At 41.0% G+C, this 17538-nt stretch overlaps 2 protein-coding genes across 2 annotated transcripts; both read right to left on the bottom strand.

Moving 5' to 3' along the window:
- Positions 1-1985: 1985 nt before the first annotated feature.
- LOC134194798 (uncharacterized) lies at positions 1986-3410 on the bottom strand. Its single transcript, XM_062663770.1, has one exon. It carries the CDS (start codon positions 3389-3391, stop codon positions 2189-2191), a length of 1203 nt encoding a protein of 400 aa, XP_062519754.1. The 5' UTR covers positions 3392-3410; the 3' UTR covers positions 1986-2188.
- Positions 3411-5044: 1634 nt separating this feature from the next.
- Positions 5045-6395, bottom strand: LOC134194584 (uncharacterized). Its single transcript, XM_062663526.1, has one exon. The coding sequence runs from the start codon at positions 6393-6395 to the stop codon at positions 5268-5270; it is 1128 nt and encodes a 375-aa protein (XP_062519510.1). The 3' UTR covers positions 5045-5267.
- Positions 6396-17538: the final 11143 nt, after the last annotated feature.

Raw genomic sequence — 17538 nt, 5'->3', positions numbered from 1 at the left:
GCCATGCACATGTTTTCATTATGTCTTTGTGTTTTAGCCGTACTGCTTGGCGACAGCATTTGTTTAGAGTTCATACCTATAAAATATGGCGAACTATCTACACAGGCTGGAGAAATATTATTGATCAATGGTTGGTTTACTAAATCAAGTCAATGGGTTGTAGTATGTCATACACATTGGAGTGAGTTGGAGTACCTAGTTGATTAAGGGTAATTTAGCGTTCTATAGTCTTATCGGTTCCATTGCATCTAAAAAGTTAATAAAATTAATGCGATTTCCAGCAGTTGAAAATACACAGGCATGCTAACTTTAGACGTCAGCACTCAAACAACTAACATGCCAATCATACTATGATGCATGGTCTTACACCCTTTAAATTGGCTTAAGTTTATATACTTAGACCGAATGCTTGGCGCTATGCATGCAATCAACTGACCAAAAATATGGCGCTTGCTTTGTTCAATGGAATAGATGGTCTTCTTCTGAGAAATGTCCGTGGACGTGGAGCTGGAAGCGTGCAGTGTCGTCTCGCTCGTCGAACGTCTTCAGACAGACAGGAGAAGTGAAAACATCATTAGATGAAGAAATCTGATTCGACCCTTTGTTGTCTGCGATCCGTAGTTTATTCGTATCTGCACTTTCATCACCGGTACCGCAATTTGCTTCGTCACTCCTCTACAAACTCTGAGAACCAAGTGACTTTTCTTTTCTGGCGGTGTGATAGAAGGGGCCTGTCAGAGTGGGGAATCCCCGTCTGCTGCTTGGATGATCTTAGTCTGAGTAACGTCTCCTCCACTTCTGATTCCACGTGTTCTAACATTTTTTCAGTTGACTGTTCTCTGCTAGAGCTCGATCGTATACGCTTTGCAGTTTTGCGTTTTAGCCTTCCATTCTTACACGGATGGCTTTCTCTAAATCAAGTTATTTTATAACGCTTAGACAGTGCAGATAGGCATAATTTAGACTCGTGGACCAGTCGATCTCGCCGCGACTTCTTCATTCCCGGAAACTCAATCGGCTCTGCGCTGTATGCACTTAAGATCAAGATGGCAGGGAGAGAGCATTCGATTCTAGGTGAGTCTTGTAGGCAAAAATTGACAGAAATATGATGAATTGGTCAAGTAGAGAGGACATTTATTATTTTGACTTACAGAGTGCTTTTTACAAAATTGAGTATGAAGATTTATGGAAACAGTGTACATCAAAGTGTCAATACTAGAATCTTATTGAGAGCCGGTTTTCTAGATTTGTTGCAAGGAATGAAAAGAAGAAATAAAAGTCTCTACAAACAAAAAGAATTAAATGCACAACTGGCTGGTAGGAATGCTGTTTATGATTGAGTACGTTCTAATGAATGTATCTGAAACACATTAGACAAGATTTTTGTCAAAAGTGTTACTGTAAGAGCTGAAATGTACGGTGAATATATTAGCAAGGATACATATTGCTCGTATTGGTGACAAGTTTTTGCCATAATTAATTTGAACCCAGGCAAGCAGATTTGTTCATTTTGTGTCAATTTTTTACATGGAGGCAACCATATCTCAGTCTACAGATAGTCATAAATTTACATCAATACCATCTCAAGACCATCACCTCGATTGTGTGCTCTACTAGATATAATGCTATAGTGGAAGTTGACACACAAAAAAGTGACAGCAATCTGACATTCACAATTGAAGTAAAACGTCTATCAGTTCAACTACAGTCATTCCCATCCAGTTTCAGGTATTTGACTGTTGGTCAGTCAACCTTGACATTTGAGGCAGTAGCTTAGTCTAGACTGTTGATTATTAATTTACAGTAGGAAGATGATCTGATAGGTGAGACTACAGATAAGAGCTAGTCAATTATTAAGTGATTGACCAGCCAATTATCAAAATTATTTGAAAGTGACTTCCTGCATGATGCTGACTGGTCATACAGATTAGACAGAAAATGCAAACAGCTAGTACAACAGACAGTGCTACTTTGGTCACAGTAAATGTCCAACAAATTTTTATATTAGAAGTTGCCATTTCTTCAAACACATAAACTTGTCAGTATCTAATAAATAGGTCAATAAATAGGAGAAATAAGTCTGTTTCTGTTCTTCAAAATCATGCAAGTCTCTAGTTCAATTCAAGCTGTATCGAAAGATGGAGATATTGTTCTTGTGCGAGTTGGATTTCAGTATGCGTATAGACTCTCAATCATTGAAATGGCTGTGCACATGTTGTTGAAATGTAGCTGAATTAACTTCTTCAAATGTCAGTGGACACATGGGACACTGATATTGTTCATAATCATTTAGGTCACTTGTAGCCACTGGCTCACTACGTCTGCTCACAATGTGTGCTTTTGAACGTTGTCTATCAACTGCAGCGGCAGGTTGATCTATTTCAATCCATGGCTGAGGTACAATGAAAGAAGGAGGTAAACATGGCGGTGGTCGCTTTACTGTCTCCTTACTGATCAATTCATCAGCAACCTCTCTAGTTTGAAGCCATGGAGACTGATCAACACAGTCATCACTCGTGTGACTCAATTTCTGGTTCTTTTCAATGTAACTTTTCTTGAGAGACAAAAGTTTGCAGTCTTTCTCCTGCAATTTCCTTGCCAGTTCCAAGTTCTCCTCTGCCAGGGCATCATGTGCACGCCTTAGATCCGCATTTTTCTTTTCTTGTTGCTCTGCGATGTTCCTTTCCCGTCGAAACAATCTAGAAAATTCGTCTTTTTCCCTCATGACTTGAGTCACCATCACTTGAAGCTGATTTTCTCCCGATTGGGTGTCTGAGAGACTCGGTGGCATGTCTGTGACGACAAAGCTTTCATCATCTGTGCTGATGTTGCTGACTGATCGGTGAAAAAATTTACTAGCATTAATACTGCTGACACTGCCACCTCGTCTGCGTGTTTTAGCAGATTTACAAATGTCCTCATCACCCTTGCTCGAAGCCTCGATGTACTCTGACCCTGCCGCGTGAATGTTGCCACGACGATGCTTTTTTGGGAGTTCCTCTGCTCCCTGATCTCGGCCAGAATGCACCAGAATTGTGTAGGAATCGATAGATTCGCATGGTAGAGAATCCTCATCACATGGAATTCCCACTAAAAATTGATTGCTCGCACCGAACACGACTCCATTTTGCACGTAGAGAAGGTGAAAGGTTGTTTCAGGGTCATCGCACGATAGCTCGGCCGTAGGGATGACGAAACTCGTACTATTTCTTGGTTGCAATGTAGATCTCCCCTCACTCAAGCTTTTCCATCCTACTGGAATTAGTACGACTTCATCACCAGGCTGCGTCCGAAAGCTGTTACTGTACTTCACGGTGACAGTCAGGTCTTTGCCTAGAGCATGAATAGAAGGAATCCCCAGAAATTCGACTGTATACTTGCGCGTAGACATGATCTCACGACTTGCAACAAACTGCAACTAACTGCAGTTAACTGGACAAAGTCTCGATGTTATATTAGGCAATACGTCATTCGATCTGGGGTTTTGTCCCACGCTTATTACGTAACCACACACCTACTGTTACAACTTACCATAGATATCTATGACGTATGTTTTGTAGTTCTCGTTGTGGTGTCTCCTTCATTCTGTACAGCATCTTTAGCTGTTTCTGACAGGAGGGATCAAGGAGGAGGCGTTCAGGTGTGTGTTTTACGTCGTTTGCGTAGTGACTCCTGGGACTTGTCAATCTGTAGAGAATGACTTACGTGGGGAGATCAATGTTTCTCGCTTCTTTGCTGTTACAATGCAGCTATATACACAGAGGCCTGCCTGACTGTACACATTTATTCACTAATTAAATTGACTCTAGTTAACCAAAGAGTTCAAGATAGTCTGACTACTGGTTAGAGCTAGACATGGTTATCTTGCTGGAAATATTTGGAGCAGTTACACAAGGGCTGTTTACTAATTACTACAGTAATAATCAAGTAGCTAGTCATCTATTCGCCACAGAGCCTTAATTAAGTCCCTGGATCGTCCCGGGTCTGTCGTTGAGTCCTGGGTAACCCGGGTTCTCGCAGGCGCAAGAAATGCTCGAGGATTCTCTGAATAGTAAAATGACTTAGTTTACAATGGGACTTTTGTAGGCTAGAGCAATTGCAGATAGAGGGTTAGCAATGCTACGGTAGGAGTGGCTAGTACTAGTAGAATGTCTAGTAGAAAACCATCATTATGCACTACCCTGTGTATTACACTAACTATGAACAAACATCACACGAGTACAGCGTAAGCATCGTCTAGACAGGCATCGTTTGCTGGTGAATTCACCAAAATTTTAAATTTAGCGCTCGATCTCTCATGCTAAATAAATTTCTTTACAGACATGTTGTTTGGTTAGTATTTTAATAGGAACCGATATATAGCAATTCTGTGTATAGAAACTATGTTTATGAATTAGATTTTTTTAGCTAGGCGTGGGGCTATGAATATGAAATATGGGCGGGGCTGCTTTTTCACACTTCGTTCTGAAATCTACGATCAACTATTGTGTGTACTGGAGTTTGACAATATATATATATATATATATATATATATATATATATATACCTAGGTTTCAAATTACGATGAATTAATGAGGTGTTGTATAAAAAAATGGCAAATTTGTCATGCTTGTAGATTCAATATATTCCGAGTAGGCGTGAGAACACGATACATCATCAAGTGTGTGAGACATCAGACAAACAAAATTTAAAAAAGGTGGGCGTGAGCTAGTGTGTCACTGGTTTCTATGTTGCGCTTTTTGCTTAGTTAGGCGGAGGAAGCGCGTTTGACATAGCGCAAACCTGAAAGCTTTATAGACATGTGAATGAGACGGAACCATGCACATGTTTGTATGACGCCTTTGCGCTTTGCCCGTACTGCTTGGCGACAGCATTTGTTTAGATTTCATGCCTTTCAAATATGGCGGACTATATAAACAGGCGGGAGAATAATTATTGATTATTTTTACAAAATAAAGTCCATGGACTGTAGTATGTCATACACATTGGAGTGGGTCAAAGTATAGCTAGTTAATTAAGGGAGATTTAGCGTTCTATAGTCTTATCGGTTTCATTGCATATAAAAGTTAATAAATTAATGCGTATTCCAAAAGTTGAAAAACACAGACACGCTAACTTTAGACGTACGCACTCAAACAATCAACATGCCGATCACACTATGATGCATAGTCTTACACCCTTTAGATTGACTTTAGTTTCTAGACTTAGACCGAATGCTTGGCGCTATGCGTGCAATTAACTGACCAAAAATATGTCGCCTGCTTTGTTCAATGGAATAGATAGTCTTCTTCTGAGAAATGTCCGTGGACGTGGAGCTGGAAGCGTGCAGTACCGTCTCGCTCGCCGAACGTCTTCAGACAGACAGGACAAGTGAAAACATCATTACACGAAGAAATCTGATTCGACCCTTTGGTGCGTAGTTGATCCGTACTTTCATCACCGGTACTGCAATTTGCTTCGTCACTCCTCTCCAAGCTCTGGGAACCAAGTGACGTTTTGTTTACTGGCGGTGTGATGCAGGTGGCCTGTTCGAGTTGGGGAATCCCCGTCTGCTGCTTGGATGATCTTAGTCTGAGTAACGTCTCCTCTACTTCTGATTCCACGTGTTCTAACTCTTTTCTCAGTTGACTGTTCTCTGCTAGAGCTCTATCGTATTCGCTTTGCAGTTTCGCGTTTTTGCCTTCTTGTCTTACACGGATGGCTTTCTCTCGTTCGTACAATTCTGAAATTCGGTTGCGATCTCTCAGAGACGTAGTAAACTGAGCTTGCCTCCCTTTTTCATAGCCGACCAGCTCTTGTTCTGCAGGCAATGCAACACAAACAAAGCTGTCTGTTCCGGAGCAGGTGGAATTGCTTCCTACCGCCTGGTGGTCATCGAGTTGGGAAGGGAAGACGGGGGTTGATGACGTCACTTCTTGATGTTGATCAAACTTGGTTGAACGACGCGACTGTGCGTCCGTTTCTTGTGTCTTCACTACTGTTTGCACTGTATCCATGTCTTCTTGCGGTGTTTGCGTAAGAGAGGCATCACGTGACGTAACCACTGTGGCGTTTGTACCAAGAAACGTCATTCTATGTATTGCGTCATGAGACTTCCTGAGGCAAAATGAGCGGCTACGTCCTACTGCAGCGTCATCTTGGAAGTAAACAAATTGGAAATTGAAATCTGAATCGTTTGTTGCCACTTCACCAGTAGAGAAGTTGACTGTCGCATTGCCATTGGGATAGAGGATGTGTCTTGCTTGATCTAGTTCTGACCAATCGACAGGCAAGAGCAGAATTACATCATCTTGGTTAGGTTGAAAATGAGGAGAAAAGTGTAGCTTTAGAACGACGGTCGTAGCCGAGTCGTGGATAGCTGAGAGACCAGTAATCTCTACTGCGCGCAGAGACATCCTGGAGACAAAACAGGAAGAAAGAACTACGCAATCGATTTCTATATTCGTCTCTCTATTATTGGAATCATGCATCTAGTAAGTTTTACGTATACATTTGATGAGAGCTGTGAGGTTGAGCTCAGTAAACAACTAATAGTACTAGACAAAGAACGCTTGATTGGTTGAAGAAGATTACAATTTAGAGATTACCAGGGATCTTACTGAATTGTCCATTTCAGCACAAGATGACTTTATACAGCAAACTTGCACACTCTTTTGTCACGAGGAAATCTCGTGCCTAGAGGCTAGGTATTAGACTCGAGCCAGTCTCTCCCCGCCTTCGTCATTCCCCGGATTGTCAATCCTCGCCGCGGAGAGACTAGTTTCAGACCGTCCTCAGGAATTTTACGTCATGTAGATACGGTTTCATGGTCACATAATGACATGCAGATTATCTAGGTAGTTGTAGCTAATTGCCTATTTTGTTTCCCGTAGGTCTCGAGCCGGATGCCTCAGTCGTTGAGAAATCGTGAAAGAGCAGATATGTTTCGTAGCTCTGACAGCCTGTACATGTAGGAAGTTTATAGAAATAATATAGACGTCTCTAGCTCTAGGTTATTAATTATAGCTAATTCACGAAGTTGTCTCTCCAGGTTCAGTCGCTGTTGCCTCTCACTTTCCAGCTCGTCCGTTTGCTGCTGTATTTTCTCCAAAGAGTCGACTACATTTATGTTTGTGCTAGGAAGGCCAGAAGAACACGGTCTCCTAGAAGAGTCGTGTGCTATGTCGTCGTTCACACGCTTCCTTTTCAGGCCGAAATATTTGTAGACACTGTTTCCTTGGTGCTTTGTCTTCTTTCTTTGTACTCTCCGCCCAAAGACATCTCTGACCACCTTTCCAACGTCAGCTTCGAGTAGAGGAGGTTTCTGGTGTGACTGCAATAGTATACTTACTTCTGCCCGGACGTCGTTTGTCAACGAAACTTCAGACTGGGTGCCGATCTCATAATGATTTTCAAACCTGCGTAAGTTGTACGTTTGAGATCACAATGCCTAGTGACGGATTCGATCAGTGCGTCTAGAATAATAATTACCATTCGTGAAGTAAAGCTGTAGTGACACCAACGGACTGCTCTTTGATCTGCATGGTCAATTGCACCCTACACAGGGAATGATCACCGACTGAACACTGTACACTAGAGTGGAGAGATTTCTAGGCTGCTCGACTGAACGAACAACTAGCATGCGTGGTCGTTAGCTACCTAGTAAAGAACGGAATGTTTTGACGCCTCGCTTCCTTGAAGACCTGTTGTTTTGCAGTAGACTAGATACTGTATGGACTAGCAATAGGCACAGCATACGTATTTACACAGCAGAAGAATTGGATACCACTTACTAACAAATCACGATATTATGATACAAGCAGCGACCACTAAACGGATCCCGGGATCCGTTTATGTAACCCTGTCTGTTAGAAGGTATGACCTCTTCAAAGTTAATTGCACCGGAAGAAGACGGTCTGAAACCAGTCTCTCCTCTGCAAGGATTGACAATCCGGGGAATGACGAAGGCGGGGAGAGACTGGCTCGAGTCTAGCTAGGTATGTGTGGAACACGTGGCTTTGGGGCGGTACCCTTATCACGTGAGCTGCAGCGGGAAATCCCCTGATCTGTTCATTATACAGAGGCGTTCCTGTAATAAGTGTCAACATCATGAGACTTCCTTTGTTTGCAAAATTTCTATTTCTACTTAATTAAATTGTGAGTCCACATGCTAATTAACGATTTGTAAATGGTTTGGACATCATAAATGTGGGTGACGTACGTCTTCCGTCATTGTCAAGACAAATGTGTTACACGCCTGGGCAGTAAGTAGTCTAAGTATGATGGTTGTCCACTGATTTCAGTAATGACACAAGTCTAAGTATAGCCGCTTCGTTTGATCTCTAGAGTTTGAAGATCCGAGTACGTCTCTAGGCAGATTGCTCGTCTAGCTAGAGCTACAGTTAGAAATATAGCAGAATGCTCCAATATTAATCCCATGACCACACCAGTCTGTACTAAAATGTCGAACTTTTAGACTAGTTAACTAAGTCTAAAACTGTTAGTCTAATAGTTAGCCACACACACAAGTAACAATGTCTTGATTGATCGTGCGTCTCGTCGACGCCTCTACGTCCAAAAAGAATACGTCAATTGCAAGAAAAATAATAAGTCGGCTGTCACGTGATGAATTCTTAGACATGTTGATACAATCAGTGTATGCAAATTCTTTATCAACATTTAGTCTATTTACAACACCAGTTGTCTTGCAAATCAACCTACATCAGTTGCTATTTCAATATAATATAAGCAAGAGCCTTCTTGATTGTGAAGAACTGGAAGGTCTAAACAAAAATGAAGAAGCCAAATCGAATGCGGTAGAGCCATGCATAGACAGTACACAGTCATTATATACATACCAACAGACACAAGTTCGTGATGAAAATGACCAACAGTATCATAGCACAATAGTGAACATATACAGGTATACTTCAATCATCCGATTCATTACAGACATGTTTGGTATCGTCTAATGTGATCTAGAGCCAGACCACAACAGTTCAAATCCACTGCACGAGTGTATAAGAGAACGAGCCCACAAAGATGAGCACCAACTGCCCAATCAGCAGTCCATCAACAGCAGAGTGGATGTTATGCTGGCCAACGTACATCCGCCATGTCAGCGTTTAACCAACACATGGAAGTAAAACGACCGTCCAAAATGATGTACATCAACTCTCCACCGAGTATTCCTCGCGCAACAGCCGCCAACACCTGGAACAAGTAAATTGAATGACCCGGAGCCGTTTCCGGTAAGTCCAGAATACAGTCTGATAGCAAAATAGCAAACAAGACAGCTGAATGGTACAAGGAGGTGATACTCGGAGCATTAGAAGTATGACGCTTGTATCCGATCTCGAGGTGCGATGCGCGTGTTTATGTGCATGCTAGGACTGTTGCTCACCAGGAAAAGGATTCGTATCGTTCTCAAGCGCTTCAGAATTCGTTTGAGATCCATAGCGTTTCGATAAATTGGACACTCGGTTGGGACGCTATACCGGACACTGTGACATGATGACGTCACGTTACAGGTCAGTCCAGATGACGTCAGAGAGTACATACACTAAAACAAGAAAGGATAGTCTCGCATACGGTAACTAGTCCCTATTTCTCCCTTATGGTAAGAGTCTCATGCATTAAGGCTTTTATCGTCTCCGCTTGTACGTCATTATCCCACCGCATTCCTAGGGATTAGCGTACACAGGAGACGAACCGGTGGCAGAAGGAGATTCCGCCTTTCCAGTATCGAGATTGGGGGCATCGCTCCTCCAATACTGGACGCTATATAATGGGATTTTGTTAAAACCAAAATGGCGGCTGTATGTTAAGAAAATTCACCTCCACAATAAATTCAAACAACTTCCGCCGCTCTTGCACGGTACATGAGTTTGTATAGGTGTCTAACGATCTCTGTGGGCCGTCAAAAATTGATAGTGTATACGACGACGCGCATGCAATGCATCACTGTCGTTGTGAGCTCGAGGCTCTCATGCGCTCAGGTTACAGTAATAGCGCTGTCGACCGTTAGAAGGATGTGGGCGGTATTATCTATCGTCAGCGTATATACGTGTAGATCCACTGTTGGTTGTACCAGTGCATGTATAGCTTAATGGACCCGTAGATATCTAAGCTGCAAGGCTATACGTGTAGTACTGCATGGAGCAAAGTCACCAAAATATTTTAATAAAAATCCAGTAGGTCTAGTTCTTTTATTAATTAAATTGCAATTTACGGTTATTCTATCTCTGCGCTAATTAATTGTTTATTTTACATGATAATACCTTTTTCGTATTTTGATCAAGTAAACGTTTATCTATATGCAGATTACCTAGTAGAGATATGCTAGATTTGATGTTGGTATATACGACACCAGAACACGAGTGAGCAAACGCAGTGGTGACAGAATTTTTTATTTACAGTATAGATCTAGACAGACAGTTTTTGAAAATATGGCCATCACTGTATATTAACAGATCGATCCAGTCAATTTGCAAGAAGTTAGAAGAGAGAATTAATGAACTCCTAGAAGAGTTCTTTACAAGTGGAATCGTACAATGCATGGTTTTTGAGCAGTCTAAATATAATGTTCTGCAATGCATACAAGCAAATGACCTTTTGCGTTTGTGTTTGCTCATAATTATTAATGAATTGCATGGATTCGTTGGTTAACCCAAAAATTCGTTTCATTCTGGTTTGAATTTTAAGTCTCCCCGCAGTTTAGAAGACGACGGTACGTCCTTGAGCTGTGTTTACACAGCAACGCGTTTGCGACATTTACACTGTGTGCTAGCTGATCGTGTTGCAAGCGGATAGTCGTATGTATGCATGGAATACGTAGTGTAAATACACAAGTCAGTTACTGGTTTGGTGAACGCTACCAGATCAGTGGTAATGGCAAGATTCGGTTTACTTGCCTACATTCCTGAGCCAATATACAGTTGGTGCATGTACCGTACAATCGAGTCTAGATGCATACGTTTTGAGTCTACTACAGTTTATAGTATACCGTACGATAATGACTAACGTACAGATGTTGCCGCCCGTACCACAATAATTTTAATATGTGTGAAGTTAATTCTACCATGCATATGTGCAAACAGAGACATTGGACGTACAGCAATCAGTAATTCAAAGAGAAATATACGCGCGCCGATTGTCATAGAGAGAGACAGCGACTGTACTGCTTTCACCAAATGTTTTAAGAGTTAACCAATGTAGAATGCTCCGAAAAACGCCTTGATATCCGAGTCAAATTCATATCTGCACGTATGTCCCACTGTCACGGAGAGCCGGTCGTTAGCTCTTAGCATAACTGTTACTCCAGTGTATTGACTTTCGTCGCCATTATTAGGGTTTTGCCGGTAGTGATAACTTTTGCCAATATTGTTGCTGTCGTTCAACTTGATGTAAAATTAGCAATACGCATGACTGCTATACTGTCTGTCATACCAAAATTGAGAATATACATAATACAATCCGTCACGTGGAACTGTAATGTATCCATTATTGTAGACACTTCCTCCTCGAAGGAAACCTGGAGGTGATGTACTAGTTGACCAGTAGGTAACATGAGTACCTGCATTCATACAAAATTTTTATTGTAACTCATTGCATAGACACACGTGCTCTCGTCACGAACTCAAACTCACCTCTCGTATATATACCACTGGTACCATTCCCGTAGAGATGAGCAGCAGGTTTTTCTTCAATACAGCATGCATTAAACTAAAACAATATTTAACTACTTTATTTGTTTCAAAAATTTTCCATCCTGATACCGAACGTATGATTGTTTCAAATTTGTTTCTTAAGTCTTCAATCTATAATTATAAACAATTCACAACGTACACAATTACGTTTCTATGGTTTCTGTTTACATACCTCGTTTTGCAAAGTTTTAACTGGCTTAAATAACGTTGAAGAGTAGCATCAGTCATCTGCAGACTCGTTTAGTTACAATCACTGTATTTAGTAAAATTAATTAAGAGTCAATACCTCTGGACCGGCAATACCTTGAGGTCCTTGTTCTTCTTTGAAGCCAGAAAATCCTCGTCCTCCCTGTAAAAAATGCAAGTCTTTATCTTATTGGTCGAAATAGCAGTTATGTCTACCTACTTTGTGGCCGCTTTGTCCAGGAGGACCTTGGACGCCCGGATGACCTGGTGGACCCTGTTAAATGTAACAGTTACACTTTACATACTTTTATTTAGATTGCTATAGTGTTGGTTCTTATTGTTGACAAAGACGAAAATAGTAAATTTTTATACAGTTGGGTTATACCAATGTGCCGTCTGTTCCTTCCAACGCTATTGCTCCAGTATCACCTATTGCTCCCTAGTAACAGTGGAAACAGAACATTATCGGAAAGGAGAGAAAAGATTTACAACATTAACTATTATTTCTTCTGCAAACTAAATCCGAGTATAATAAAAAATAAATAAGGACATAAATATTTAATTAATTTAATTGCAATTTGCAATTTTATTGCAATTAGAGTTTGATATAATGTCTATATTTGCTGTTTGCATTAATACGTTCCTGCCTTTTTCACCCTTTGCTCCTGGTAAACCTTGAGGACCTTGTGGACCATATCATACAGCAGTTACTGTTGTTACCAATATTCAATTGTAATGTTCACGCCATTAAACCTGAAGTCCAGTATCTCCAGGCGGACCTTGGAAACCAGTAACTCCCTGCTTACCAGGTGGACCAATCACACCTGCTGGACCCTGTAATAATATCATTAATTACTATTTAATTGTATTTATTGGGTGACAATTTTATCATTGGACAAGATAATAATGAGAGAGAATAAGTGGTTAAATTACTGGTACCTGTTTGCCTTGAGGGCCTGATTTTCTGATTTCTCCTTTGTCTCCCTTTATATATACCCAAATGCATTTAACTTACTTATTGTCGTGTAAACGCAAGTGCATCATTTACACACCTTTTCACCCTTAGATCCCGCAATTCCTGGACTGCCCTTCACCCATTGTGACCCTTGAAGAAATATATAAATATGTTGATTTACATTGACAACTCAGATAAAACTGGAGTCTTTATTACTGAAGGTTGTAACATTTCAAATAAAATGTTTATACTAATATAATTAATTTGGTTAATAGATATAATTTGTTAGTTTGTTTAACTACTCTATCTACTATTCGGTATTGCTTGAGTAAGTGTGATTGTGCATTTAGATATATTAGACAATTAATTAAAGTGTGGTTTTAAGAATTTTTAATTCAAAATAATCAGCTCTAACAAACATTTGTAATTGAATAATTTATAAGTAGGCTAGAGAGTCCATGCAGTACACTGTTAATGCGCAGTTTGTAAAAAAAGCAACTATTTTAATATTTAGAATTATTAATTAATGCATGATATTGTAATAAACGATGTACTTGTCTAACTTGTATTTTACATCTTCTAACCTAAATACAGACATGCCTGATCTAGCTTCTATTCTATTTTTATCCTATAATCTTTAATTACGTTTTGTTCTAAATAAAATGTGACTACCAGTTAATAAAGTCGTTGATAATAAAGAATGTAGCAAGAGTCTAGCATTGTCTCAGAACTGCAGAATAGCAAGTGTGCATGTAACGTGACAGAAACGTGTAATAGCGGAGTAGATCATGCGCAGCATGGCTTAGTGAGTTTAGTCAGAATGCCATCTGTGCGAGATCACTCGAGAAGAAATGAATATAAAATGGAAGATGTCGAACATACGACATCGAGCAGCTATATCGGGAATATGTAGCATGCTCTAGTTTACTGAACGGTGGTACCTTGCACATACTTATTAGGCTCGCGGCGCAGGTTCCTCCCCTTTTTGTTGCACGTACAAGACACTCCGTTTGATGCACGACGTGCATGCATACATGCAGCTGCCAGTGAGTGCTGTGTTGTACTCATAGGTAGGAACTTATTTTCCATAAAATTACTAAAGATTATATGTTGCTTAAATTTATGCCATCAGATCTGTCCATTACATATCAATAATACTCACACTTACCCTCACTCCAGGTTTCCCAGAGTGACCGGGAGGACCCTAGAATAAAATCAATAGCACTAATGAAATCCTAGAATACGATGCAGTGATTATACCATTTCTCCTTTCTCAGGTTGCGGGCATGCCGTGCTACCGACGTTGGCTGTGCTCGAGGAGATGGAGAGCAACAAACAGGTGGCCATCATTATCGACACGTTAGCTACAACTATAGACATGGTTTTGTCCGAATCTGTCGTACTGTGATCGTCTGTCTTGGTCTGGTACTGAATGACAACTGACGGTTGTAAGACGGGTGACCTTCTATAATGTGTAACTGTGAATGACGTCACAGTCTTGAATTTGTTCATATATGGTGAACATAGCCTCGACTGTTTGAATTCCTTTAAAATCTGTATACGTAATTAGTTTAGCAAATGTCTCCAAATATGGTGTTTCAAAGTGCATGTTTGAAATTGGAACGGTGTGTGGTACGGTGATGGTTATGGCGTGGGAGACAAAGGTATTGTAGTCTTCGATCTAATCTTGGTCATTCTCGTGCAGTTACGGTCACTCGTCTCTGCCAAACAGCTGCGACCTGATCCAGCTGCTACGCTATCGTTGCAGTCTTTTTATATTCGTAGCAACTAGATATGAACTTTACGAGTGTTCATACTGTTTGTATGTGCACTTGTAATTTACATGATTAGTAATTAGCACACGATGATCACGAGCGTCGCTAGACCTCCAAATTTGGAGAGGCAAGCTGCTGTGGTTTTAACTTATATGAGACGTTTTCTATTGTCTAAATTGTAAAGGTCACACCTACTAATATTGTTGGGTCATGGCCTCCCCAGGCAGATGTGTAGCGACGCCATCGGTACATCATGATAGGGTGATCAGTGCGTGGGTTGTCCTTTTGCACTCTGATTGAGTAGACAATAGATCAACTACAGTTGGGGACGAGGATGGCAGCACGTTACGGTCGTGTTCCAGCCAGGGAGGCGCTTGGGTAAATGCTGATTATTATGAGGAATTCTTACTGCTGACGGTCCACCGGTGGCATTGAGTCGAAAAGTGAACGTTGTCGCTAGACAGTATACATCAAATCTAAAAAATGCTTAAGACACCAGAAGTGAATGGAGTATTCGACAAATTACACGAGATGACCGCACACAACTTGTTTCGTGTTTACGTGATTGGTCTGCCCAGTAATAGCTACACTGTACGTCTGTTAGCGCTTCAACTAGTAAAACTGCTTGTACGTACTTAATTCACGCATGCACAAATACGAGTAACTAGTATAAGTGCATAATTTTTCAGCTGACGCCATCTTTCTCCTCAACTCACATTATATGACGGCACAACGTTTGTGTGGAACTGGTGACGACGCGCTGCGTTTATAATCTCTTGTAAATTGGATAGATAAAAACGTTTCGGTATAACTGTCACCATATATATATATATATATACATACATACATACATACATACATCTCGCTATGAATATGAAATTTGGGCAGGACTGCACTCTCTTATGAAACTTAAGATCAACTACCTTGCGTACTGGTTCCACATTATATGTACATGTGTTATGCAAAAATGGCAATCGGGCGATTTGTCATGTCTGTGGATTCAATATATTTTGAGTAATCATGAGAACACGATACATCAAATGTGTGAGAAAGCAAACAAACAAAATGTAAAAGAGTTGGGCTTGAGCTAGTTTGTCACTGGGTCTCTGATTTCTAAAGTTGTTGCTCTTTTTGCATAGACGGAAAAAGCGCGTCTGACATAGTGCAAACCTGAAAGCAGTATACGTGTGAACGAGATGGAGCCACATGTTTTATGACGTCTTTGCGTTTTGGCTATACTGCTTGGTGACAGCATCTGTTTAGAGTTTATGCCTTTATAAATATAGCGGACTATGACAGGCCGGAGAATAATGATTGATTAACGGTTGTTTTTAATAAATGAAGTCCATGGACTGTAGTATGTCATACACATTGGAGTGGGTTGGAGTAGCTAGTTAATTAAGGGAGATTTAGCGAGCTATAGTCTTATCGGTTTCATTGCATATAAAAAGTCAATAAATTAATGCGTTTTCCAACAGTTGAGGAAATCAGGCACGCTAACTTTGGACGTGCGCACTCCAACAACTAACATATATACCGATCACACAATAATGCATGGTCTTACACCCTTTAAATTGACTTTCGTTTAAATGCTTATACCGAATGCTTGGCGCTATGCATGCAGTTAACTGACTAAAACTATGGCGCTTGCTTCGTTCAATGGAATAGATAGTCTTTTTCTGAGAAATTTCTGTGGACGTGGAGCTGAAAACGTGTAGTGCCGTCTCGCTCGTCGAACTTCTTCAGACAGACAGGACAAGTGAAAACATCATTAAACGAAGAAATCGGATTCAACCCTTTCGTGTCTGCGATCTGTAGTTTATCCGTATCTGGACTTTCATCACCGGTACCGCAATTTGCTTCGTTACTCCTTTCCAAGCTCTGGGAACCAAGTGACTTTCTGTTTACTGGCGCTGTGATGCAAGTTGCCTGTCCGAGTTGGGGAATCCTCCGTCTGCTGCTTGGATAATCTTAGTCTGAACAACGTCTCCTCTACTTCTGATTCCACGTGTTCTAGCTCTTTTTTCAGTTGAATGTTCTCTGCTAGAGCTCGATCGTATTTGCTTTGCAGTTTCGTGTTTTTGCCTTCTTGTCTTACACGGATGGCTTTCTCTCGTTCGTACAATTTGGAAATTCGGTTGCGATCACTCAGAGATGCAGCAAACTGAGCTTGTCTCTCTTTTTCATAGCCGGCTAGCTCTTGATCTGCAGGCAATGCAACGCAAACAAAGCTATCTGTTCCGGTGCAGGTGGATTTGCTTCCTACTGCTTGGTTGTCATCGAGTTGGGAAGCGAAGACGGCGGTTGATGACGTCACAGATCCTTGAAGCTTTGTTGAACGACGCGACTCTGCGTCCGTTGCTTGTGTCTTCACTACTGTTTGCACTGTATCCATGTCTTTCTTTGATGTTTGAGTACAGAGGCGTCACGTGACGTAACTACTGCGGCGTTTGTACCAAGAAACGTCACTCTAGGTACTGCGTCATGAGCCTTCCTAAGGCAAAATGAGTTGCTACGCCCTACTGCAGCGTCATCTTGGAAGTAAACAAATTGGAAATTGAAATCTGAATCGTTTGTTGCCACTTCATCAGTAGAGAAGTTGACTGTCGCATTGCCATTGGGATAGAGGACGTGTCTTGCTTGATCTAATTCTGCACAATCGACGGGCAAACGCAGGATTACTTACATCATCTTGCTTAGGTTGAAAACTGGAAGAAAAGTCCAATTTCAGAAGGACGGTCGTAACCGAGTCGTGGATTGCTGAGAGGCCAGTAATCTCTACTACGTGCAGAGACATGCCGAAGACAAGACAGGAAGGAAGAACTACGCAATCGATTGCTATATTCGTCTCTTTATTATGCATCTAATAAATTTCACGTATGCGTTTTGATGAGAGCTGTGAGGTCGAGCTCAGTATCTCTAGGCAACTCATACT

Source organism: Corticium candelabrum, chromosome 19 (assembly GCF_963422355.1).
Source record: "Corticium candelabrum chromosome 19, ooCorCand1.1, whole genome shotgun sequence".
Taxonomy (NCBI): domain Eukaryota; kingdom Metazoa; phylum Porifera; class Homoscleromorpha; order Homosclerophorida; family Plakinidae; genus Corticium; species Corticium candelabrum.
This window is presented reverse-complemented; position numbering and strand designations above follow the sequence as displayed.